General features: G+C 37.3%; 1 protein-coding gene across 1 annotated transcript in view; it reads left to right on the forward strand.

The window, feature by feature from the left end:
- The first annotated feature begins 3,170 nt into the window (after positions 1–3,170).
- Positions 3,171–24,771, forward strand: part of BTBD1 (BTB domain containing 1) — a 36,827-nt gene continuing 15,226 nt past the window's right edge. Inside the window, exons 1-3 of the mRNA XM_044665481.1 lie at positions 3,171–3,753; positions 18,285–18,441; positions 23,676–23,781. Of these exons, the coding sequence (XP_044521416.1) occupies positions 3,308–3,753; positions 18,285–18,441; positions 23,676–23,781 (709 nt within the window). The 5' untranslated portion in view covers positions 3,171–3,307. The remainder of the gene's footprint in view (positions 3,754–18,284; positions 18,442–23,675; positions 23,782–24,771) is intronic.

Consider the following 24,771-nt stretch of genomic DNA (forward strand, 5'->3'; position numbering starts at 1 on the left):
TTGACCCCAATTGCCTGGACCTTACCACTTGGTAAGCCTTGGAGCTGACAATTAGTATGGATTCTAAGAAAGAAGGTAAGGGTTTAAAAAGAGCTATTTTAGGCATGAGGACCAGCCAGTAAAAAAGCATATAATTTCAAGATGGCATATTGCATAAGAGGAAGAGCAAGCTAGCCATTGTTACTGGATGGAAAAGTGTGAGAAGGGAGCAAGGTGTAACTAGAATGATAGGATATGGTTTCTCAGCAAGGGAGTGCTGGAAGAGAAGGATTTAAATTAGGCTGAGAGACATGGAAGGATTGCTTTCTAGGCTTAGAGGACTATATGGAATTGAGAGAGTTCAGTATAATGAATGAAGGAAAAAAAATGAAAGGTTTACTGCTTTCCAAGCACTATACTAAGGTCTGAGGATATAAATATTTTTTTTAAAAAAAGTCCTTCTCAAGGAGTTTATATATGAAGTGGAAGAGATAGTGGATTCAAAAGAGTTCTATCAGTACAAAGGTCCTAAGGTTGCACCAGCAGGTAAGATGACAGTGCCTACCGGTTTGGGGATGCTTAATGGTAGCCAGATGGTAAGGCTCAGTGAACCTTAGGACAAAGTGGCAGGGTATATGGTAATGTCTGGTTGTCTTCCATCTTGCTAGGACTGTAGTTGGTGACTCTTAGTTCAATGGTATGAGCAGTCACCTCTCTCTTTTCCCACCTGGAATCTGGGGGAGGACTCAGAACCTTGGGGATTAATTTGACTAAAACACAGAGTTTGTGAAAAGGAGTAAAATGAAATAAGGATAGAAAGGTAGATTAGAGACAGATTATAGAAGGTTTTATATGCCAGATGAGGGATTTACATTTGATCATATTGACAATGAGAAGTGACTGAAAGTTGGGGTTCTTTGTTTTTCTTTTTGAGGAGTGCTTATTACTTTTTAAGATGTCAGAGGGAGACATCCTGGTGAAGATGTCTACCTTGACCACTGAAAATAGACTAGAGTTTAGGGGATATATCTCTATATGTGTGTATTACGTGTGTGTGTGTATATATATATATACACACACACACACACATATGGTTCCATTCTTCATTTTCAGTGGGCTGATTTCCACATATCTCCTGATATATACTATATACATATATGCACCCACAGACATATCTATCTATCTCTCAAAAAAGACATCTGTATAAAGGTAATAACTGTAAGAGGTAGTAATAATTCACCCTCTGAATAAGGATAAGCTTATTAGGAATATATAGAGAAGACAGCTGTCAAAACAAATCATTGGGGGGACACCCATACACTGCAAGAAGGAAAAGAAGACTAGGAGGCAGCAGGTCTTAGAAACCAAGGGAAAGAAACAATTAACTAAAGGGTAGTTAATTCAATAGATTTACACTTAGTATATGCAGACCTTGGTTCTAAGAAGAGTGGAAGATAAAAAAGGTTTTCTTCATGGAACTATTAGGAAGTTAGCATATACTATTAGGGAGATACTTTACTATTATATTTCTATGCTATTAGGAAGATATGCATATAATGATATAATATACAATATGTACATTATGGAATGTAAAACAAAATGCTACCTGAAGTGGGGGAAGTTATTACAAACTGGGAATCAGGAAAAATTTCCTGAAGATGGTGCTTTAAAGAATAGGGAAGGGGGCAGCTGAATAGCTCAGTGGATTGAGAGTCAGGCCTAGAGACAGGAGGTCCTAGGTTCAAATCCAGCCTCAGACACTTCCCAGCTGTGTGACCCTGGGCAAGTCACTTGACCCCCATGGCCCACCCTTACCACTCTTCCACCAAGGAGCCAATACACAGTATTGACTCCAAGATGGAAGGTAAGGGTTTAAAAAAAAAAAAAAAAAAAAAGAATGGCGAAGATCAAAGAAGGGAGGAGGAATTCCAGGCACTCAGGCTACCAGTACAGGATGTTGGGGACAGAGTCTAGTTTGGCTGGAGCAGTTTGTGGAAAAGTAATGAGCCATAAGAAAGGTAGGGTGGCATCAGTTTATAGGCTTTGAATGTCTACAGAAGTTAATATCTCACAGTAAGAAAGGTTAAGGTGAGGACTGAGAAAAAAAAAAGTTACTGGATATGATTCACCTAGGTGGGAACAGTAGCAGCAGACCAAAGAAAGACTTTGGGTAATAGTGTGCAATATTCTTGTTCCATTTTATAAGAAGTCTCAATGAGGTTGACTTGTCCAAGATCATACCACCAGGATCAGCTAGGCCTGTTTGGAGCCAGGTTTCTGATTCCAAGTAGAGTGAGTGGCCTTTCCTTCTGCATCAGGTGAGAGGCAAAAATTTTCCAGCTCCAAAAAAATCTTGGCAGAAAAGTCTGAAAGACCACCCTTCTAGATATATTGCTTCTTAGAATGAGAATATTTCACTGAAATACTTTCTTAATTCACTGATTTGGGAGCCATCTGGCAATACCTTAAATTCAATTAGTTGCCTTCTAGCATTTTGAAAGCACTTTTAAAAAGGTTTGCAAAGCACTTTGCACAATTATCTCATTTGATCCTAACAACCAACTTTAGGTGCTTTTATTATCCGTATTCTACAGATTTGGAAACTGAGGCAAGCACCAGTGAAGTGACTTGCCCTGGGTTCCATAGCTATATTAATGTTTCTTTTCCATCAATCATCTGAGGGCAGGTTTTGATGACCGGAAGGGTTTGGCAGGGGCTCTCTTGGTGGAGATGAACTCGGGAGGGGGCTGGAGAACTGAGAAGTCCCAGGCAAGATTCTCCTGCGTCACAATTGTGGCAAATGCAGCGTGGCCTTGCCTGTCCCCTTACCCTAGTTGCCTTGTTCCTGGAAAGGAGATGAGTCCAGCATGCCTGATTTGCCCTGACCTCTCCCGTAGGTCTTCCAAGAGATCCAGGGCAGGCTATAGCTACTTCTGTAGGCTGGGGTGGGGAGAGGAGACACTACGGATTCTCCGCACTGCCACACCTCTCCAGCATTTCCCCAAAGCGCCCATCGGCATCACCCAGTGAGGCGCTAGGTGCACACTCGCCGCCGTTCTCCCGATCCCTCCCACCGTCCCCTGGTCTGGCGCGGGGGCGCGTGCGTGGGCGCCCCTCCCCCTCCCGTGGGTAGCGGCCGGAAGTGGCACTTTCCCGGAAGGTTAGAAGCGAACGCTACGGAACCGGCTGCTTGAGGCAGGCTCCTCACAGCCGCGGCCTGGCCCCGAGAGTGGGGACCGGTCCAAAGTGGGAAATGGCAGCCGAACCCTGGACTGCCTCTTAAGCCGTCGGGGAAGCGCACTCCGCAGGGACTCGCGGCGGTTAGGGCATGGCCGGAATCGGGGCCTCAGCTCCGGGAGACCCTCTCCTGGGCCCAGAGGCCGAGAAGGGCGCTGGAGCCTCCCCGCAGCCGCCGCCTCCTCCTCCTCCGCCTCCTCCTCCACCGCCGCTTTCGCCTCAGGGGCCGGCGGCGCCGGTGGCCCTACAGCGGGAGCCGCTATACAACTGGCAGGCGACCAAGGCGTCGCTTAAGGAGCGTTTCGCTTTCCTCTTCAACACGGAGCTGCTGAGCGACGTGCGCTTCGTCCTAGGCAAGGGCCGCGGGGGCGCCGGGTCCGCCGCTGCCGGGGGACCACAGCGCATCCCCGCCCATCGCTTCGTGCTGGCCGCCGGCAGCGCGGTCTTCGACGCTATGTTCAACGGCGGCATGGCCACCACCTCGGCTGAGATCGAGCTGCCCGACGTGGAGCCTGCAGCCTTCCTAGCGCTGCTGAGGTGAGGGAGGCCGGGGGTGGCCCACTGGCCTGGAAGGGACTGGCCCGGGCCCTACCAAGCCGTGAGGAGCCTGGATCTGGGGGTGGGGTGGGGTGGGGAGGCTCCCTAATGACGAATTAAGTTAGTTTCTGGCCGGCTTAGGGAGGTGGAGGGTGGTCTTGGGCGTGAGAGGGAAAGGCTTCCTCTTAGGCCTCGGGCTTGTTTTGTTATCCTCTGGTACCATTCTCGAGAACCTTTGACCTTCGCGCTGCTTCGTTTTCTCGTGGTGTATGAGGTACGTTCTGTGTACTGGAAAGTGAATTTGTCAACAGACCACAAGTGGTAGAGAGTTCAGGATTCTCACTAGTGCCTGGGCCGCACCTCCCACTGCCAAGGTCAGGCCGTGTTTTGTACACAGGCATCTATCAGCTTCCAAGGTGACACAAGCATCACCTGTATTCTTTTCATTTTTTGGCTATTTGATGATGATTTCTGACTTAATCAGTTATTAAACGTTGAACGTGGACGACTGTGTGCCAAGTACTTTGCTAAGCTCTGAGAGTGCAAAAAGAGGTAAAAGCCAGCCCTTACTTCAAGGAACTTACAATCTAAGGAGGGAGACAACGTGCAAACAAATCTGTACAAAGCAAGCTATATTCAGGATTACTCTTATTATGAATGATTGTATTTTAACCTCAGATTCCTGTTCTGGATATTTTGGCATTTAGATAGGATACAGCAGCTGACTGGAGGAAATGTAGCCCCTCATTCTTTTATTGCTAGAGAACTGTTGCATAAGCTATACTTTTTCTAACCTCTAAATAAAATGCATTACGTTTATTGTGTTCCCAATAATTATTTCCTATTTATACACTATTAAGTGAAAGTAAATGAGGATGGAAGATGCTACTTTTTGGATGCTTTTGTGTCTTGGAAGATGTTTTAGCTAAAAGATTAAATGTTTGATTTTTTTCATTGTGATTTAAAAGGTAACAGTTTATCATCATATTACCTGATTGGAACATTTAGAGTTGGAGGGAACCTTATAAATAATTTAGCACAATATCCTCATTTTCCAGTTGAAGTACCTGGTGTCCAGGGAAGTAAAGTGACTAAGGTTACAGGTAACAAGTAAGAAAATTGGCATTTTAATCCTTGTCATTTAACTTTAATACACCTCTTGCCATCATGTGGTCTGTGTTCTATCTTGAAAAGAAAAGTGTGGCTTATGTAAATTTTGGAAGAATAAAATACTACACTGTTTTATCACTGTTTGAGAAAAGAAATTAAGCCTTTGTTGCTGAATAAAATACTTGTTGAGTTGAAAAAGTTGGAGGTCTTTTTTCAATAACCTTTCAGGGTTTATAACATGAATAACTGTAATTTGAATTGAAATACCTTTGGAATTTTGGATCAGCCTTTAAAATGAGTAAATTTGATTAATGTCCTAAGTTTTTAATACATGATATTGACAGTTTATTAACATTTATTTTGTGTTACCCCAAATGTCAGAATCAGTATGATTTTTCATTGACTTTTGTTGACTCAAATTTTCTCACTTTAGGTGCAATCTTAAAATTATATGGAATCGTGTGGTTATAGAGATCATTTTGTGTGGGATAAAATTTGTGCATGATTCCCCAGTATACTTTGATTAGTATTAATAATTATAGATTGGCAACTTCCTGTAGAAAAATAATGAAGTTAGGTGTGGGCTCTCCACTAGGAGACATCAATCTCTCCTCGTGAAGAGTAGAAAAAACCCCCTCCCTAAGCAGCTTTATACACATATATTAATATAGGCCTTTAATATACTCTTTTTCCAATGTGACTAAGAGAGTGCCCCCCCTTCTATGGGAAGAAGTTTAGGGGGTGACCTAATTCTTATGAGAGAAATCAAAAATCTTACAAGTTATAATCTTGACTACATGTCCCAAGAAATGTTGCAATACTATGACCTGAGTAATGTTTCAAAAAGTGTTTCCTGAACTTGATAAATCCTTGGACAGGAAAGAAGATAGAAGAAGGAAAGTATAATAAGATACAGAGGATGGGAAAGTGGAGATAGCATTGTGTTGAATCCCTATAAAAATTGAACAAACCTAGGCTTCAAGGCCCACTGTTTCTGGGACCTCAGACTGTAGAGTCTCAGTCTCTGTCTGTCTGACTGTCTGTCTGTCTGTCTGTCTTTCCCTCACTCCTTCTCTTCCCCCTCTTCCCCCCTTTCTGGCCATGCCCAGTCAAGTATTCCCTCACCCTATACCCCTTTGTGAGCTAGCTACCTATGCCCAGGTAGTCCCCTACCCCCTTCTGAGGACACTGTCTAAGGCCCAGACAGGGTCCTTCATGCTCCCTCCCCCCACCCCCCAATAAAGTCACGTGAACTTTGCAAATATCAACTCTCCTGTCTGCTCAATACATTGATTTTTGTGGTATGAGCCCCTCCAGAATTTCATTCCACACAATTTGATACTGAGAAAATAATCACATCGAAATGACAGGTTACTCAAGGTCATACAGTAAGTTTTGTTATAGACCTAAGTCTAGAGCCAAGTCTACTGACTCCCACAATACCATTTTGCCTACCTGTCTGGCCTGTTTATCTGTCCCTGAGGCAGAGGGTAGGGTTGGGTATTAGTGGAAGTTTTAATCATTTGGATGTGGAGAAAGGAGAGGACTTGTTGATGAATTTTTCTTTTTATCTGCCCTTTTTCTTTAGATAAAGTGGCTAACTTTGTACTTTTTGTGATAGCAAAAAATATGTAACAAAATCAAGTTGGTACCCATTGGTGGAATGGCTAAACAGATTGTGGCTTGTGAATGTATGCTCCTGTAAGAAGCAACAAATATGAAGAATTGAGAAAAGACCTGTATGGGATCACCCTTTATGAACTGAGGCTGAGTGTAGTAAACATAACCAGAACAGCCTAAAAATGATGACAGTAACATAAAATAAAAGAACTCTTATTGACTGCCAAAGAGTAATTAATTATAATCTATCTTGGTCCTGAAGAACAGATGGTGTAAATACTCCATTCTTCTCAGTATAGAGAGTTTAGGTACAGAATGTTGCATCATTTCTCAAATGTGGTTGCTCCTTATTTGATTTTGTTCAACTTTTTTCTGTTATAAGGATGTATGCAATGGGAAGGGAGGTAAAAGTATTATGATACAAATTCATTAGCATCAATAAAACCTTTTAAAAATAAATGAAAAATATTTTTAAGACCTCATTTTGAAAGTAGTTATTCAGAGTATTTTTTAGTTTTAATTTTCATATTGTTAATATGGGGTAGCTAGGTGGTACAGTGTCAGGCCTGGAGTCAAGAAGACCTGAATTCAAATGCAGCCTCAGACACTAGCTGTATGACTGTGGTCAAGTCACTTAATTTCTGTTTGCTTCAGTTTCCTCAGTTTGTAAAACAGGAATAACAACAGAGCCTACTTCATGAGGTTGTTGTGAGGATCAAATGAAATCATATTTGTTAAGTGCTTCGTATAGTTCTTGGAACATAGTATCATAATATCTAAATACTTATTCCCTTATCCCTAAATATCTTTGAAATGACTTTGCTTAATGCGTTCTTTTACCAGGTTTTCTTTATAGTGCTTTTTCTATCCTCTGCCTTTGTATATATTCTTTGAGCCAATTTCCTCCTCATAATCTTCCATTGGCTTTCTCTGTAAGATAGTTTATAATCTAAACCAGAGGTGTCACACTCGCTGGGGGTGGGATGAGCTGTGAAGGAACTAGTTTAAAATACAATTGGGAAATGTTTAACAAAAACCAAAATATATAATAAAGCAATATTAATTGGTATTTTTTCTAGGTCAGTATGTTATCTGCAAGGAATCTGTTTTGAGTTTGACACAATTTGTCTAACTCTAAACCATAGAAGTGTTAGTTACTATTTGGTTGCCATTTCTTGATTTTGGGCCAGCAAGTCAAATATTTATTTTAGGTTTAGAACCTTTTAGATTCTCTTGGTCTATTTATTAGGGCAATTGATTTACATTGGTTTAACTTTTGAATGAATGTCTATAGATTTCAGTGTTACCATTTTTTTTCCCCATCCAATATTTCCTTTTTCATCAACAATAACTTACTTGAATGGGTCAGAATTAAGTGATTTTAGTTGCATGAAATATTTGCCATTTTTCTGATTTTCATTCTTTTTTGTATCATTGTACTGATTTTGACTTTGCTTTAAGCAGTCAGTAGTCTAACTGTACAGACATTGCTGATTAAACAAGTTATTTACTGTCAGTTAATTCAGTTTGTTTTTTGTAATCTTACTTAGTACTCATGTCTAGCACTCAACAATTCTCTTTTCAAATAAAATATTCATGATGCATAGATGTGAGGTATTTGTGTAGTCTTATAAGCCTTTGGTTTCTCTCATCCCTTGTTCCTGATCCTTATTTTCCAGATTTCTTCCTATCCAATGTCCATTCATAACTGCATTAAAGTCACCAAATATCAAAGTACATGTTGATTTACTTGGAGGATCTCACTGAGTTCTTAATATTTCTTTACAATAGATCTTAGGTATGTAAGCTGCAATATGGAAGATTTTCAGAAGTTAAGGGGAAGCATTTATTAAGCATCTACTATATGCCAAGAACAATGATTAAGCACTTAATACATATTATTTCATTTGATCTTTTTGGTTTCTCCACCCCCCCACCCCCCAAGAAAACCTGGGAGTCAACTTCCATTTACTTTATTTTTTTTTATTTTTTAAACCCTTAACTTCTGTGTATTGGCTCCTAGGTGGAAGAGTGGTAAGGGTGGGCAATGGGGGGTCAAGTGACTTGTCCAGGGTCACACAGCTGGGAAGTGTCTGAGGCCAGATTTGAACCTAGGACCTCCCATCTCTAGGCCTGACTCTCAATCCACTGAGTTACCCTGCTGTCCCCTTCCATTTACTTTATTTTTTTATTTTATTTTATTTTATTTATTTTTATTTTAAACCCTTAACTTCTGTGTATTATCTTATAGGTGGAAGAGTTGGTAAGGGTAGGCAATGGGGGCCAAGTGACTTGCCCAAGGTCACACAGCTGGGAAGTGTCTGAGGCCAGATTTGAACCTAGGACCTCCCGTCTCTAGGCCTGGCTCTCAATCCACTGAGCCACCCAGCTGCCCCATCCCTTCCATTTACTTTAAACTACCTTTTGTTTATGCATGGGTTGATGAGGTACCCAGTGGATAAAGTGCTGGGCCTGGAGTTAGGAGGACTCAAGTTCAAATGCAGCCTTAGACACTTGCTAGCTGTGTTTCTCTGGGCAGGTCATTTAACCTCTGTCTCAGTTTTCTCAATTGTAAAATGGGAATAATAAATACATTCTGAATTATTGTGAATCTCAAATTAGATAACTTGTAAAGCATTTTACAAACCTTTAAGGCCTATACAGATGTATTATGATTTCAAACTTAGCATGTCCAAAACAAAACTTACTATCAAAACTCCCCCCCCCACCCCAAGTTTATTCTAGTTTCTGTATTTTTGTCAGATGCCATCACCATCCTTTAGTCACTCTGGTTTCTGCAGTGTCAGCCTCTCCTCTTTTCTTTATTGCTCATGTCTCAGTTATGTTTTGTTGTTTCTGCCATCGTGCCATTTCTTGAATCTGTCTCTTTTCTCCCACTCATAGTCATTTGTACTGGTTCAGTTCTTTATCACCTCTTGTCTGGCTTAATTCAGTAGAGTTCTCCCCTCCCTGCCACCCCCCCCCCCAGTTAAAATAATTTTTTTTTTCAGGTACATGTAGAAACAATTTTTGACATTTGTTTTTTTACATTTTAAAATATACTTTCTCCCTCCCTACTGTAGGTGGTGAATAGTCTGATGATATATGTTATACTTACATGTAGTACATATTTCCATGTTGCTCATGTCGTGGTAGAAGACACAGATCACATATACAATAGAAATCTCTTTTTTCTCAGTTTCCAGTTCTTTGCCACTACAAAAATAGCTGCTAAAGATATTTTGGTACAGTTATGTCCTTTTCCCTTGTCTCTGATCTCTTTGAGATACAGACCTACTTGTGTTATTGCTAAATCAAAGGGTATGCATAGTTTTATAGCCCTTTGAACTTGGTTCCTTATTGCTCTCCATAATGGTTATATCAGTTCACAGTTCCAACAGTATCTTGGTGTCCTAATTTTCCTACATCCTCTCCAGCATTTATCATTTTCCTTTTTAGTCATTTTAGCCAATTTGCTAGGTATGAGGCAGTTATCTTGCTTGTTTTAATTTGCATTTTTCTAATCAATAGTGATTTGGAGCATAATTTTAATTTCTTCCTCTGAGAACTGCCTGTTCATATTTTTTGACCATTTTTCAACAGGGGAATGCATTTATTCTTATAAATTTGATTCTATTTTCAATGGATTTGAGAAATGAGGTTGTGAGAAGGGAATTTGTATTTTGATTTAATCAATCAGAGGTTTAGACTTCCCTTCCATTTGTTTTGAATTTGGGTCAATCAGCTACCAGGGAACTGATTCCACAGAGGCACTGCCCCTCTAGGTGGTGCCAGGCTAATTGAGGAATTGTGATTGGTCCCTGGGGGTGATGTAGGAGAGCTAGTGGGTGAAGGCAATGGCATATAAGGTGAGACATAGCAGGAGGGTGGGAGGTTGTTTCGAGGCTAATTTTCGAAGACAGACTCTGGGTTGTTAGGCTTTAGGTTATTAGGCCAGGTAATTCTTTACCTCCTTTTTATATTTCCCTCTCTTATCTTTATCTTACTATAATAAAGCTATTAGAGCTACTAACAGTCTTGTGACTTAAGGGTTAATTTCTATAAAAGTTGACCACAACATTTTTATAACTTAGACCCATTCTAACCATTACAAGGTTTTTGTCACACACTAGCTATACGATTTTTTCCCCAAATTTGTTGTTTCTCTTTTGAACTTGTCAAGCCCTTTTAAATTTAATGTAATGTAATAAAAGTCATCCATTTCATGTTTTGTTTAGTCATAAATTCTCTTTATCTGTAAGTCTGACAGGTAAACTTTTCCATTTTCCCCTAAACTTGTTTATGGTTTGCCCTTTATTTCTTTATCATGTATCAATTTTGACTTTGTCCTGGTGTATGGTATGAGATGTTGGTTCATGCCTTAATCTTTGCCATACTACTTTACAGTTTTCCCAGAAGTTTTTGTCAAATAGTGAGTTGTTTCCCCCAAAGCTTGGATCTTTGAGTTTATAGAACACTATGGACATTAACTGCCTTGTCTTGACTATCTAATCTATTTCATTGATCCACTACTCTTATTTCTTAGTCATTACCAGTTTATTTTGATGATACTGCTTTATAGTATGGTTTGATGTCTGGTACAAACAGGGTTCAGTAGACTCCTAATTAGGCCCCTAGCTTCCAATTCCTTCTCTCCAATCCACTTTCCACACAGGTACAAATTGAGGTTCCTAAAACACAGATGTAACCATCTTACTTTTTGTTCAAGAAAGGCCAGTGCTGCTTCTTTTGCTTGTGAGATAAAATACTAACTCCAGTTTGGCTAAAAGCCCATCACAATCTGGCTCCAGCCTTCCTTCCTGGGTTTATTGCAAGTTACTTACTTTTATAGACCTGGTTTCAGGCAAAATAGTCTGTTTGCTGCTCTTTGTCCATCACCATCACTTAGCACAATGTCCCTCATGTCTTGAATACATTCCCACCTGACCTACCACTATTGTAATGCCTTAAAAAGTACAAGTAGCACAAGCCCTCCTGAGAAAGGAAGAAAGTAGGGTTGGAAGGAAAAGGAGGGAAAGAGAATGCTTACTATGTACCCAGCACTATGCTACTGCCCTCTCCTTGAAATTACTCTGAAATTTTTTATTTCTTTCTTTCTGTTCATGTCATTTCCTCCCAAAAGACTGTAAACTTTTTAAGGTCTGTATTTCCTGATTGAATGATATTGGATAGAGTGTCAGATCTGGAGTTGGGAGGACCTGGGTTCAAATTTGGCCTCAGATATTTCTTTAGCTGTATGACTTGGGCAAGTCACTTAAATCCAGTTGCCTAGCCCTTGTTCCTTTTCTTAGAATTGATATTAAGATAGAAGGTAAGAGTCTAAAAAAAAGATTATTAGATCTATTGTGAACATCATAGTTTTGCTGGCATATATAAATGAGAGCTAGCCAATCTGCCTTCCAGAAAATGTAGCTAAGAATTTGAAACTGATGCCAATCATTTGGGGAGTGACAGAAAAAATTGTGGTATGTGAATTTAATGGAACATTATTGTACTGTAACAAATATCAGGAGCAAATTGGAGAAACCTGGCAATACATGTATGAACTGGTATTGAAAGAAATGAGCAGGGGGCAGCTGGGTGGCTCAGTAGATTGGGAGCCAGGCTTAAAGACGGGAGGTTCTGGGTTCAAATGTGACCTTCCTAGCTGTGTGACCTTGGGCAAGTCACTTGCCCCCATTGCCTAGCCCTTACCACTCTTCTGCCTTGGAACCAATACACAGTATTGATTCCAAGATGGAAGATAAGGGTTTAAGAAAGAAAGAAAGAAGTAGAACCAAGATAACTATAATTACCACAATAATGCAAAGTAAAACAATGTTGAAACATTTAAGGACTTTGATTATTTATTACCCTATTATAAATTCAGATTAATGAAGAATTAGGCTTTCCACATTTTGTTAGAGAAGGGATTGACTAGAGCAGTGATGAGCAAACTAGCCTGCCGGCCAGATGCAGGACCCCTGAAATGTTCTATCTGGCCAGCTGAGAGACATCATTTCTAATCTGAGTAATACAATGAGTAGGATACATACAATGAAACTTCGAAAGAATTACCTTAGAAACAGACTGACAGATGAGCATTTCCTTTCCTTTGGCCCCCTCTTTAAAAAGTTTGCCCATCACTGGACTAGAGGATCAGAATGAAACATACCTTTCTTTTCTAAAGACTGCTGATGTGTGTGAATTTGTTTTCCTTGATTATATTATACCTATTTGTTTTGTAAGAGAGAGTTTTTATTTGGGGTCAGGGGAAAATAATGATACACGTACTTAAAGGAAAAAATAAATGAAAAGCAATAAGTAAACAAAAAACAGATTTGATTAGAAAGAAGTTCAGATGGACATTATCGGTTCTATTTGTTTTAAATTTCATATATATGTATTAGCTGTATATAATGACTAACAGTTTTTTGTATGCAGTCTTTTTCTCTTTGTATATGGACATTTCAAACTTGTTAACGTTAAGTTCATAAAAAAGAAAATTTAGTAAAAATAATTCTTTGAAGTATTTAGTGTGATTATGAATTAAACTTAGATTGAATTACAAAATGCTCCTTTAAAGCAATAAATAATAACAAACAACTGGAGGTATCTTAAATGATCGTGATTGAATTTATCAATATAATATGTGCCAATATATTGATATATTAAGTAATTATAGCTGAATGTCAGTATTTTAATTTACCAATTTAGGGCTATAATGGAGTGTGGAGAGAGAGAGAAATGTAGATGAGGGAAAAGAGATACCAATAGAAATGAAAATATACACATTGAATAGCATTTTTATCCATAATGAACTTATTTATTAGAGGATTCTTAAGATGAGTGCATTCCAGCTTAGAATTTTCAGTAAGTTGGCCTGTGTTCAAGGTATATAAAGCACTTCATCTCTCAGCTACTATCAATTCTACAAACATTTTAGTGACTAAAGGGTGCAACCGTTAAGTTTTTCTTGTGGGTTTTTTTTCTTAAGTGGAAAAAGTTTCTGTAAGTAAATGGATGAAGAATTAAGTAAATAAGGGAATGAAAGAAGGACAATATTAACAACTCAGTGTCAGGAAAGGCCTCAAGTAAGAGGTAACGCTTGAAATGTGCCTGAAAAGGAACTACAGATTCTAAGAAACAGAAGTGAAGAGCTAGTACAGGGACAGCAAACCTATTAGAGACCTTGTGCCATGACCCAGACAGGGGAGGGAGGAAGCAGAGGGTTGGATGATGGGAGAAAGCACAGGAGGACAGGGGAATGGTCTCAGCATTCCACTCTCCAGTTCTGCCATCTGTGAGCTGCCTACTTTAACCCCTGTATGCTCCCATTGGGCTGTTGGGCAGAGGGGTGGATGAAGTAAGGAATGTCCTCAGCTCAGGTGGAGAGGGGGAAGGGAGCAGCTCTGTTCTACTCCCTCTGCCTTTCAAGTAATGAACTCTGAGTGGTGGGTTGGAGGGGAAGGGCAGTGTGTGGGCTGTAGGTTTGCCATCACTGAGCTAGTATATTTCAGAGATTGTAGAGAGATGGAAGGAGAGAAACAGAGGCAGATACAGAGACTCACTCTTTGCAGAGATGGGGAGAGGAGGTAGGGAGAGGAGCCAAGTAGCACTGGAAATGGAATGTTTTGTATGGGGAATTAGCAAATAGACCTATTCATTTAATTTGAAAGATAGTTTGAAGCTATTGTGAGGAGATCTAAGTGCCTAAGAAAGGAATATTTTATCCTACAGGTCATAGGGAACTACTGGAGCAGGAGATTGACATGATCATGCATGTACTTTGGGAGTTTAACTTTAGCTACTATGTTGGAGGAGAGAGAGCCCAGGGATGAGTTAAGAGGCTGTTGGAATAATCCAAGTGAAAAGTGAGAGCCAAAAATAGGATAGTGTCTGTGAGTGGAGAGAAGATGTGAAGATGAAAGAAATTTGGGGAGTTATTGATTGACAGGACTTGGCAACTGATTGGATATATAGGGAAAATATAGAGTTCTTTAGTCAATGGTTCTTATCCTGGAGTTGGTGGATTAAAAATAAGTGTTTTAGTTTTTTTGGATAGCTATACTTTTTTTTTAATTAAGCTAAATTTATTATTTTTCCTAGCTTTTCTAGATCTAGATTCTCTAGATCTTTAGATTTTTCTAGATTCCAGATTTTCCTGGGTCATATTTCTGGATTTTCAAATATCTAGACAACCCCCCCACCCATCCCAGGTTTTCTGGATTGGTTTTTCTATGTTCCTAGACTATTTTTTTTTCTGGATTTTTATTTTCTAGATTCCATATTTCCCCCCCAGTTTTTCTAGATTTTGATACAATTTTTAATGCTCATTTTCTGACATTTTGTGATCTGTATTCTTTCCCTCCTTCCCAAGAAGGCAAGTATGATATTGCTTGTACATATCATATAATACATATTGCCATGTTTTTCATGTTGCAAAACAAGATACAAATTACTTAAATGAGAAGAATTCATGGAGGAAATAAAATGCAGAATGATATGCTTCAATCTACATTCAGACTCCATCTGTTCCTTTTATGGCAGTGATTATCCTTTTTCATCATGAGTCCCTTGGAGTTTTCTTGGATCTTTGCCTTGTTATTAATAGTTAAGTGATTCACAGTTGATCATTGTACATTTTTGTTGTTACTGTGTACAAAGTTCTTTTGTTTCTGCTCACTTTACTTTGCATCATTTCATATGAATTCTTTTCAGTTTTTTTGATGATCATTTTGTTCAACTTACTCAGCCATTCCCCAATTGACTAACATCCCTTCAGTTTCCAATTTTTTATTGTCACAAAAAGAGGTGCTATAAATATTTTTGTACAAGTAGGCCATTTTTTCCTATCATTGAGCTCTTTGGGATACAGGCCTAGTAGTATGGACAATTTTGTGACAGATATATTTCAAAATAAGTAGTTTCCTTGATGAGTCTATGTAATTTATCTTATTCATTTAAAATTTTTCTGAGAAGAGGATTCTTAAAATTTACCAGACTACTATTGCCATAACACACACAAAAATCTAGAATAACTTTGTGAACCTGGAGAAGTAATCATACTGGCTAATAAGAGCCCATAAAGATATAGAATAATAATAATAGCTAATAATTATATAGTGCCTAAGTGCTTTATAATTATCTCATTGATCCTAGGAGGTATAAGTTCTCTTCAGTTCTACAAGTATTAAATGCCTTCAGTGTTGTAAAGGTTAGTGCTGGGAAGTCATAGGATCATAACCTATCCATTCCTTTGCACTGGGAAATCATAGGATCATAGATTTAAAACTAGAAAGGACTTAAAAAAGGCTGTTAAGGCCAACTCATTTTATAGATGAAACAAACTGAGACCTAGGAAGACTAAATGTCTCGTCCAAGGTTACATAGGTGGGGTAAGCCTCAGAGATGAGATTTGAACTTAGGTCTCTCATAACAAAGACAGTAATGAAATAGTTCTTGTCTTAAAGGAACATATATATATATATATATAGAGAGAGAGAGAGAGAGAGAGATACTTAAATATAAGATAATTTGGGGGAGTAGAGCACTGACAACTGGAGGAGAGCATCAGAAAAAGTTTCAAACATGTGGGCACTTATCTGGGCCTGGAAAGGAGCTAAGTATTTTAAAAGGTGGAGATGAGAAAAGGAGAGTGCCTTCCTAGGAATAGGAGAACGGAGGCTTTCTAACATGAGCTCCTCATTTCGATGCCTCTCCCATCTTTTTTTTTTTTTTTTAAGGCTAACAATTCCTTAAAACTTCTCTTTTCCCCCAGTACCTTGCTCTGATAATCATTTCCTTTCTGATTCACGTTTTTATTAATAATTCACATATTTATTATGAAAAATGCCCTCATTTTACAACTAAGAAAACTATAGTTTAAAGAAAAATAACTTTTCTGGGATCATACAGCTATTAAGTGCAAATTCAAACCCAGGTTTCACTTGATCCTTCAGTAACTCTGATATATACATGCTATTACAGTATATATTACCTTCAATTCAGGCTTGAGGATTTAAGAGATTTGTCTATGGTCACATGATAAATATTAGCTAGAGCCCTTGAATGAAGGTCTTTTGAGACTCTAGGATCTGGTGCTATTTTTACTATCCTGTCAGGTCATTGCCTACGTAGAAAACCTTAATATCCATCCATCTTCCCATTGCTTGGAGGATAAAATAAAAACTCCTTAGCTTGACAGATAATGCCCCCTAAAATTTCCATGTGCAAAGTAGAATTATAAAGAGGATGATATGTGAAACCATGAATTTTTGTATTATGTACAACTTGCTTTTTAAAAATAAACATATCATAAATTACAGCTATTATTTTAAAAGCTGACTTGCTTGTCTTATTTCTCTCAGAACTTCTTTATATTCCCTTTTGCACATTTAAAAAAATACTTCAATGATCCTCTTTTATGTCTTTTTACATTTTTTTGGACAGTACTATCACTAGATATCTTTCCCTATCTGATCCCCACCAAAAACAAACTACCTTTTCAACTCTTTATTTCTATAGTGCTATAGTCTTCTTCATACAATCTAATGAGTTAGCCTGACAAGACTGCCAGCTGTTCACCAACCTCAATATTATTGTCTCCTGCTTCTTCTCTATATTTGTGTAGGCCATTACAAGGAATGTATTCTCTCTTCATTTCTGCATGTCTAAATACTTCTCTTCAGGCTCTAATCAATGGCCACTTCCTTTCTCCATTAAGCTTCTCTTAATCCCTCAACTGCTTGTGTTCTTTCCCTCCTCAAATGTTCATTGAGTCCTTTGGATCTTTGCTTTTTCTACTATCACCTTCTATTCTTGAATTGAATACCATATACTTATACATGTTCTTAACTGTACAATTTTAATAGACTCTATAAGCTCTTCAGAAGGCAAGGATATGCCATTTTGATTCTTTGTATCCATGGTGCTTAGGAGTAGCATATGGGTGCTTATTAAGTGTCTAGAGAATTGAATTTCTGACTAAATTGAATATGCTGACAATATAACCTCCATTATAAAAATGGACAGACCTTATATATATGGACATACAGTCCTACCCACATACATAGCTCCTAGGGACTTCATAGTATCACAGTATTCATAATGATAACCTTAGTCATCTGTGAAAGTTTAAATAATATTATATTCTGATTACTAATTTGGAGAAGAGAATAATTTTAGATTAAGATAAAACATGGTTAAGCATTTTAAAGTTTGGGCAATTAGAAGGAAAAGTTAAAGTACCTGGAAATTCAGTAATTTGAAATTGTACAGTTGTGAAGATGAGGCAGATGGATACCTAATTACCTACATTCGTTTATTAGACTTTTGATTCCTTATAATTTTGTCAGCTCATGAGAATGCTATCCACCTCCAGAGAAAGAAATGTTGGAGTCGGAATGCAGATCAAAACATGAGATTTTTCACTTGTTTATTGGTTTTTTGTTTTGGGGTTTTGGTTTTATATAATTGTTCTCTTACAAAATGAACAATATGGAAATATATTTTGCACAATAATTCATGTATAACCCAGATTGAATTGCTTGCCAATTTTAGGAGGGGGAGGGAAGGAGACAATTTGGATCATATAACATCAGATAACTTATGTGGAAATTTGTTATTACATGTAATTGGTAAAATAAAATACCTTTATAACCAAATTTTTAAAAGATAACTTTGTCAACTTGTGTCCAGTGTGAAGTTTGAGTTTGGTTTAAAATCACTAGTTTTTAAAATCCTATCACACTACTGGGCCTGGTGATGATAATTTTTCCATTTTTGAAATTGCTTTCCAGATTTCTTTATTCAGATGAAGTTCAAATTGGTCCAGAAACAGTCATGACAACTCTTTATACAGCTAAAAAATATGCAGTTCCAGCTTTAGAAGCACATTGTGTGGATTTTCTCACCAAACATCTTAGGGCAGATAATGCCTTTATGCTTCTCACTCAGGTAAGTAATCTTTATTTAATAAAATTTGTGTTAAAATACCAATTCAATATTTTGAGAATCTAATGTGATGTTATGCTACTCAGTGGAACGCTGTGATTAAAAAATTACCTTGGATGACAGTTATACCACTAGTATACCAGATCCATATATACCACTCAAACCATTTCAGCTTGAATAAGATGTGCCTACGTTCTGCTGGTATGATCATCAAGTACCCACCGATGAGGCATCAAGAGTGGAATGTGTTGAGTGATTTCTCAAAGATTATATAGCTACTAGCATCACCAGGCCTAGGACATCAGTCTCCTAACATCCTAGTTCAGGGTTTTTCTATTATACTGCAATTTAATATGACTCTGAAAGGAAGATTATTTTTCTGACTTATTGTGATATCCAAAGAATTCATCACTTAGTAGGTAGTCTGCTGGTGATGACTCTCTTCATATTTACTGAGGCTGGTCCTTGGAAAAAAGACAGTGTTTTACTGGGAAGTCTATTGCTCAAAACCTTTCCATTTATATTGAATACTGAAAATAAGACCATTCAATTTGGCAATTACTAAATCGTTGATAATTTTGGAGAGAGTAGTTGTAGTTGAGTCATGATAAAAAAGATTTCTTGGTTTTAAAGTGAGTGAGAGGTTAAGTAGAGGTGAGGAATGCATGTTGGAATTTGGGGAGGTAAAAGAGAGGTGAGATGATAAAGAATGACAACTTGAGGAAATGAAAGAAACAAGGCAGTTTTTTTTTTTGTTTTTTTTTTTTAATGATAGGAAGCCTTGAGCTAGAGAGATATGATTCTAGGACGCAATTTACCTTACAAGATAAGAGGGGGATATATGATCAAATTACAATGATGGGGCTTGACCTTGGTGAAGAAAAGGACTACATCTTTGTCAAGAGTACAGGAGGAAAGGGGCAGCTAGGTGGCTCAGTAGGTTGAGAGCCAGGCCCAGAGATGTGAGGTCCTAGGTTCATATGTGGCCTCAGACACTTCCAATTGAGTGACCCTGGGCAAGTCACTTAACCCCCATTGCCTAGTCTTTATTGCTCTTCTGCCTTAGAACCAATACTCAGTATTGATTTTAAGACTGTAGAAAAGAGTTTCAAAGGAAGGAAGGAAGACGAGAACATAGGAGGAGGGAATGGGTATTTTAAGACAAAGAGTAGTCAAAAAGAGGATTCTTAAGGTAAATAGGCCTCTATTTTCTCATTTAAGGGAGTAATGAGGTCTTTTGGAGAGAAGGAATGGGGAGAGATTAATGTGGGAGGCCTTTGATGTATTCTAACTTGGTTTTTCATGAACTTAAATTCAATCTTATAGTGCAGTGGTTCCCAAACTATTTTGACCTATTGCCCCCTTTCCAGAAAAAATATTACTTAGCCCCCTGGAAATTAAATTTTTAAAAATTTTAATAGCAATTAATAGTAAAGATAAATGCACCTGTGGCCATCATTGCGCCCCCCTGGATCGCTGCAGCACCCACTGGGGGCGGTAGCACCCACTTTGGGAATCACTGTTATAGTGTTTAGTATTTGGGGATTATAGGATATTTTTCTCCCATATTTTTTGTGGTATTTATGCTAAGCTAATATTCCTAATAATATAAAATTTCATGATACAGAACCTGAGTTTTTTCATTTTTGGTAGATCTTTATTAACTTGAGTCCTTGTATAAGTAAGTTTAAAATCCATTGTTTGTAAAACACAGCCTTGTTATAGAATCAGAGGTTTTTAGAACTAGAAGGGACTTTAGAGATCATCAAATTTTAGCCAGTTCATTTTTTATAGTTAAGAAAACAGCCTGGCTAGGTAAAATGGCTTGCCCAAAGGTAATGATTTAGTCATGAAACCAGGTTGAGAACTTGAAATTCCTGGCTACTAATTTTCACCATACCAATATTGTCAATATGTAACATTTGAAGAATATTAAATATAACTGGACAAAGAAAGTGGAAAAGAAACCTTTCTGGAGGATTTGGGTAGTATGCTTATATCACTTTTGTATATATCACTCTTGCTTGGATGTAACTATGTAGGTAACTCGTTAGTGTTTGTACAAACCTTAAATTCTTGTTTCTCAAAATTAGATCCAGTGACTATTGGTAGTTTGTGAACAAGTTTCTTATATTTGCTGTTTGTCCTATACCAATTTCTATAGTTTTGTTTGTGGCATGAGTTAATTTAAGGTATGTAGAAATACATGCCTTTCCCAAGGCCTCCTCTTATTCTTTGTATGTAGATGGCCTTTGGTTTTTGAAGGCTTTGTCACCTGTTCATAAGCCTGATAGTAGGGTCTACTAAATTAGGTTTTGAGTATGGGCCAACTGATAGATTGTGTCTGTCATCTGAAGACTATCCTGGCTAAAGCAGATAGGCTTATTATCAGAAGATTCTTTTCCTCTATTCCTCACCCTATCATACCTTTCCAGTGAGTTTTTTGGATATGGCAACACATAAGAAATTAGGGGTTATGATCCATATTAGTGGAAGGGAGTATTGGCACCTCTAAAATGAATAACCATTCTTAATGACCAAGTAAGCATTACATGAGTCCATTTTCTTTTTGTTACTTATTTTTTTAAAAATTGCTGTTTTGTTGTCTCTTTAGAAGTAATGCCACCATTAACTAATTCTTGTAAAGATTTTTTGCAATGGCAAATGGAATCTCTTTGTGGCTCCCTACTGCCAGCATTTTTTTTTTTTGTAGAAATATGACTGGTGGTCAGTATGACTGCATTTTTGCAAAGTTGACAAGTTATAAAAATTGTCTTTAAAATTCCTACCTTTTCCTTGCTTTTTTTTAACCTCCAAAATCTTGTCTTATTTTTATTGGTATATTTTGTCCTTATATTACATTTGTTAATTAATACATTCCTTCCTCTTATCTTACCCAGCAAACTATCTCGTAACAAATTCTAAAAGGAAAAGAAGAAACAATCCAGCAAAACTAACCAATACAGAGATAGTGTCTGAGAGTATATACAGTATTCCACATCCATAGTCTCCTACCTTTGCAATGAAAGGGGGCCCTCCTATCCTTTTTTGAATCGTTTTGTTCCCTGGAATTAGCTATTCCCTATAGACTTTCCTCTCTATACCTCCTTTTGCTTTTATTAAAACAGGATCTGTCAATCACTTGTATCTGTCAATCACTTGTACTTATTAGTTGATTCAGCTGTCTGCACTTTTTTTGAGCAAATAACTTTTAATTAGTCTGTTAACCTCAAACAGGTATTTACGTTTTAGGTTGTTTTTTTTTAAGTCTAACTGAGCATCCTGTGATGGAGGGGTCTTGAAATTATGATGTGTTTTATTTGTTTAGATGGTGCTTTGGGTAAATTTAGTCCTTTGGATTAATTTGTGGGGAAGGTGTATTTTTGGTTTCTCTTCCCCAGATATATCTTTTTCCCTATAAGAGCTTTGTTTTGTGAACTGACTACTAAAGATAGGGAATTATATATTTCATTGTTATCAACCTTATCTAATCCCCAGAGTCTCCCTTATTTTAGCACAGGTCTACCTGCTAAATTCTTTCCCTTTAAATCTTTGTAAATCATTTCTCTTTTTTCTTGACTGGGCATAAAGATTAAGGAGTTGTGTATATTTACCTATAGATAAAGTTCAGGTTGTATATTTCTTCCTGCTCTAAGTCTTTTGCCTTTTACCCCATCTTCCATATGAAAGAGAGAAGAGAAGGAAGCCGAAAATAAATCCTTGAATAACATTACAACATTTTGGGTGCAGAAGGAAGAGAAGAGCCAATGATGAAAAGAGAAAATGAGCCATCAGTTAGTAGAACCAGGAGAATTGAGCATCCTCAAAGAAGGACAATTTCAAGAAGGGAAAGAGTTGGTTACTTGGAGTCACATGCTGCATAGAGTTTGGGAGGATGATGATTGAGAAAAAGGCCATTGAATTTGGTGACTTCTGAGTGAACTTTTTAGTAGACTCCAAAGAGAAGTCATATTGTAAGAGTTTGAAAGAAGTGAGTAGATGGGGAAATATAAGCAGTGTGTTTATAGACAAATCTTGCAGAGAAGTTTTGGTTAAGTGAGGAGAGATCTATCAAAATCCAGGAAAAGTATTTTTTTTTTTTTTTTTTTTGTTGAGGGTGATTTGGACCTGAGAATATATTTGTAGGTGGAGGGGAAGGAGTCAGAGGGGTTGGTAATGAAGTGACAAGTGAAGTGTTAATCTTGAAAAGGAGAAATAGCACTTTCCTCAGAGTTAGGAGAATAGGATATTGTAGATATGGATCAATTTTAAGTCAGAGTGGAGGTAAAAGATTTTATCTTGATTATTTCTTGATTCAGGAAAGAAGTAGTCATCTGCAAATGAGGTGCAGAGAATAGAGGTGATGACATGAAAATGGAAAAACTTTAAAAATGTTCAATTTGAATGTAATGATTGCAGATTTGTTAAGTAAAGGTCTAGCAGTGGTTGGTTAGCACAAATTTTTGATGGTGCCAGTTAGCCTGCTTGAAAGTAACATAACTTTAGTTTTATGACTATTTTGTAATATAGGCTTCCTTGATTTATACTGAAGTTACTTTGGTTTATTCCTAATCCAGGAAAGTTTTGCTTTGTAGATTTTTGCAGATACTTTTGTACCACTTTCATTTCTTTAATAACTAAAGCTAGAAAATCAGTTCATTATTTGTTGCCTCTTCTGGTATAGCATGCATAATGGTCTTGTAAAGATTGAAAAGTTTCAATAAAATGTTAACCCTACCCCTTATTTAGTTTGTCTTCTGAGAAGGGGAAATTATTGTTATTTATACTCAGGTTTAAATTTACTATTCTTTTTTGCATTTCCTTTTTGAATGTGATCAGAATATACACATAGGTCCTTTACATGTAATCCCTAATATAAAAGTGAGAAGAAAGAATAAAAACAATGAGGAAGCAAATCTTTTAAAAAAAATTAAAATGGTAAGCATGAAGTATTAGTGATTTATTTCAAAATTAGTGCCAAAGAATGTTTAAAGGGGAAATTCGGTTCAATAAGCATTTATTAAGCACCTACTGAAGGAAAGGCATTGTGTGAAGTGCTGTATATACTTAAAATACTATAAAGAACATATTTTAAAAATATATGTAATTAAGATACGCACATAACTGTATTGAAAACGAGTAACTGCTTTTGACATATTTGGTATGACATTCATTTGCAGTGTCAAATTAGAATATCTTTGGCCTGTAAGTAAAACAAGTATTTTTTATATGCTTAGGCTCGATTATTTGATGAACCTCAGCTTGCTAGTCTTTGTCTAGACACTATAGACAAAAGTACAATGGATGCAATCAGTGCAGAAGGTTTTACTGATATTGACATAGGTAAGTTATTTATTTTGACCTGAATTTCATTGTTTTTAAGTATAGTAATGCTGCATTTGGGGGCATTATTGGGGGAGGGATGATGTGTCAGATAAACTAATCGGAAAGTTCACTTAATTCTGTTCCTCTTGGTGCCAAAATTTATTTTATTTTATGGAAATTGCCTAAAATGTTATTTATCACCACCTTAAATGTCTAGTCAAATCAACAAATATTAAGCATTTTACCATGTGTTGTCTTTGTGCTAGGAGCTCTGAGGGATATAGAAAATAAGACAATAAAAGTTCTTCTTGAAGAAGCTTATGGTTTAGTTCAAGATAATAGAAGAGGTACCCACAAGTGTTTCTGTACTTGACTGTCAAGCATGCGGTACAGAAAGTAATTGTTCTTTAGAGTTCAGAAGGTCATATTGAGCTCTAAAGATAAGATTTTATTATTTTAATTCAGACTGAGGGTGGTAAGGTTGAACCAAACTTGAAAGCCATCCTTCAAAACTTGGGTAAAGGATGGTATTAGTTTCAGAATGTCATGAGCAAAAAGTACCAGGGTAACAGTTAGATTGGTTTGACCAGAAAGAGAGGGTTCAAAAAGGTGAAAAGAGAGAAGATTAAGTGGAGGTTATTGGCCAAATAGCATTTTTGTGTTCAGCATCTAAGTACGTACGTGCCTTTAGTTTTAGTAAGGGAGTATGGCTGGAAAGAGAGTATGGTTCAGAAATCTTACTCTATCCAGCAGGGTTGAGAATACTGAGCATAATTTAACTGTTTCTTGATGACATATAATAAATTACCCTGTGAATATTTGTTGATTTAACTTAGAATCTATTCTTGTATTGTATACTCTTAATTTACAGCAGTTATGTTTTACTTTTTAAGTTTTTTTGGTCTTAATTGTTGGGTATTTAACTTTTGGATGTTGTCAGTGTATATATCTAGTAATTACCTACTTCGTATTTAGTTTGCTACTTCTAATTTATTTTTGACTTATTTT

The sequence above is a fragment of the Gracilinanus agilis genome, chromosome 2 (genome assembly GCF_016433145.1).
Source record: "Gracilinanus agilis isolate LMUSP501 chromosome 2, AgileGrace, whole genome shotgun sequence".
Lineage (NCBI taxonomy): Eukaryota > Metazoa > Chordata > Mammalia > Didelphimorphia > Didelphidae > Gracilinanus > Gracilinanus agilis.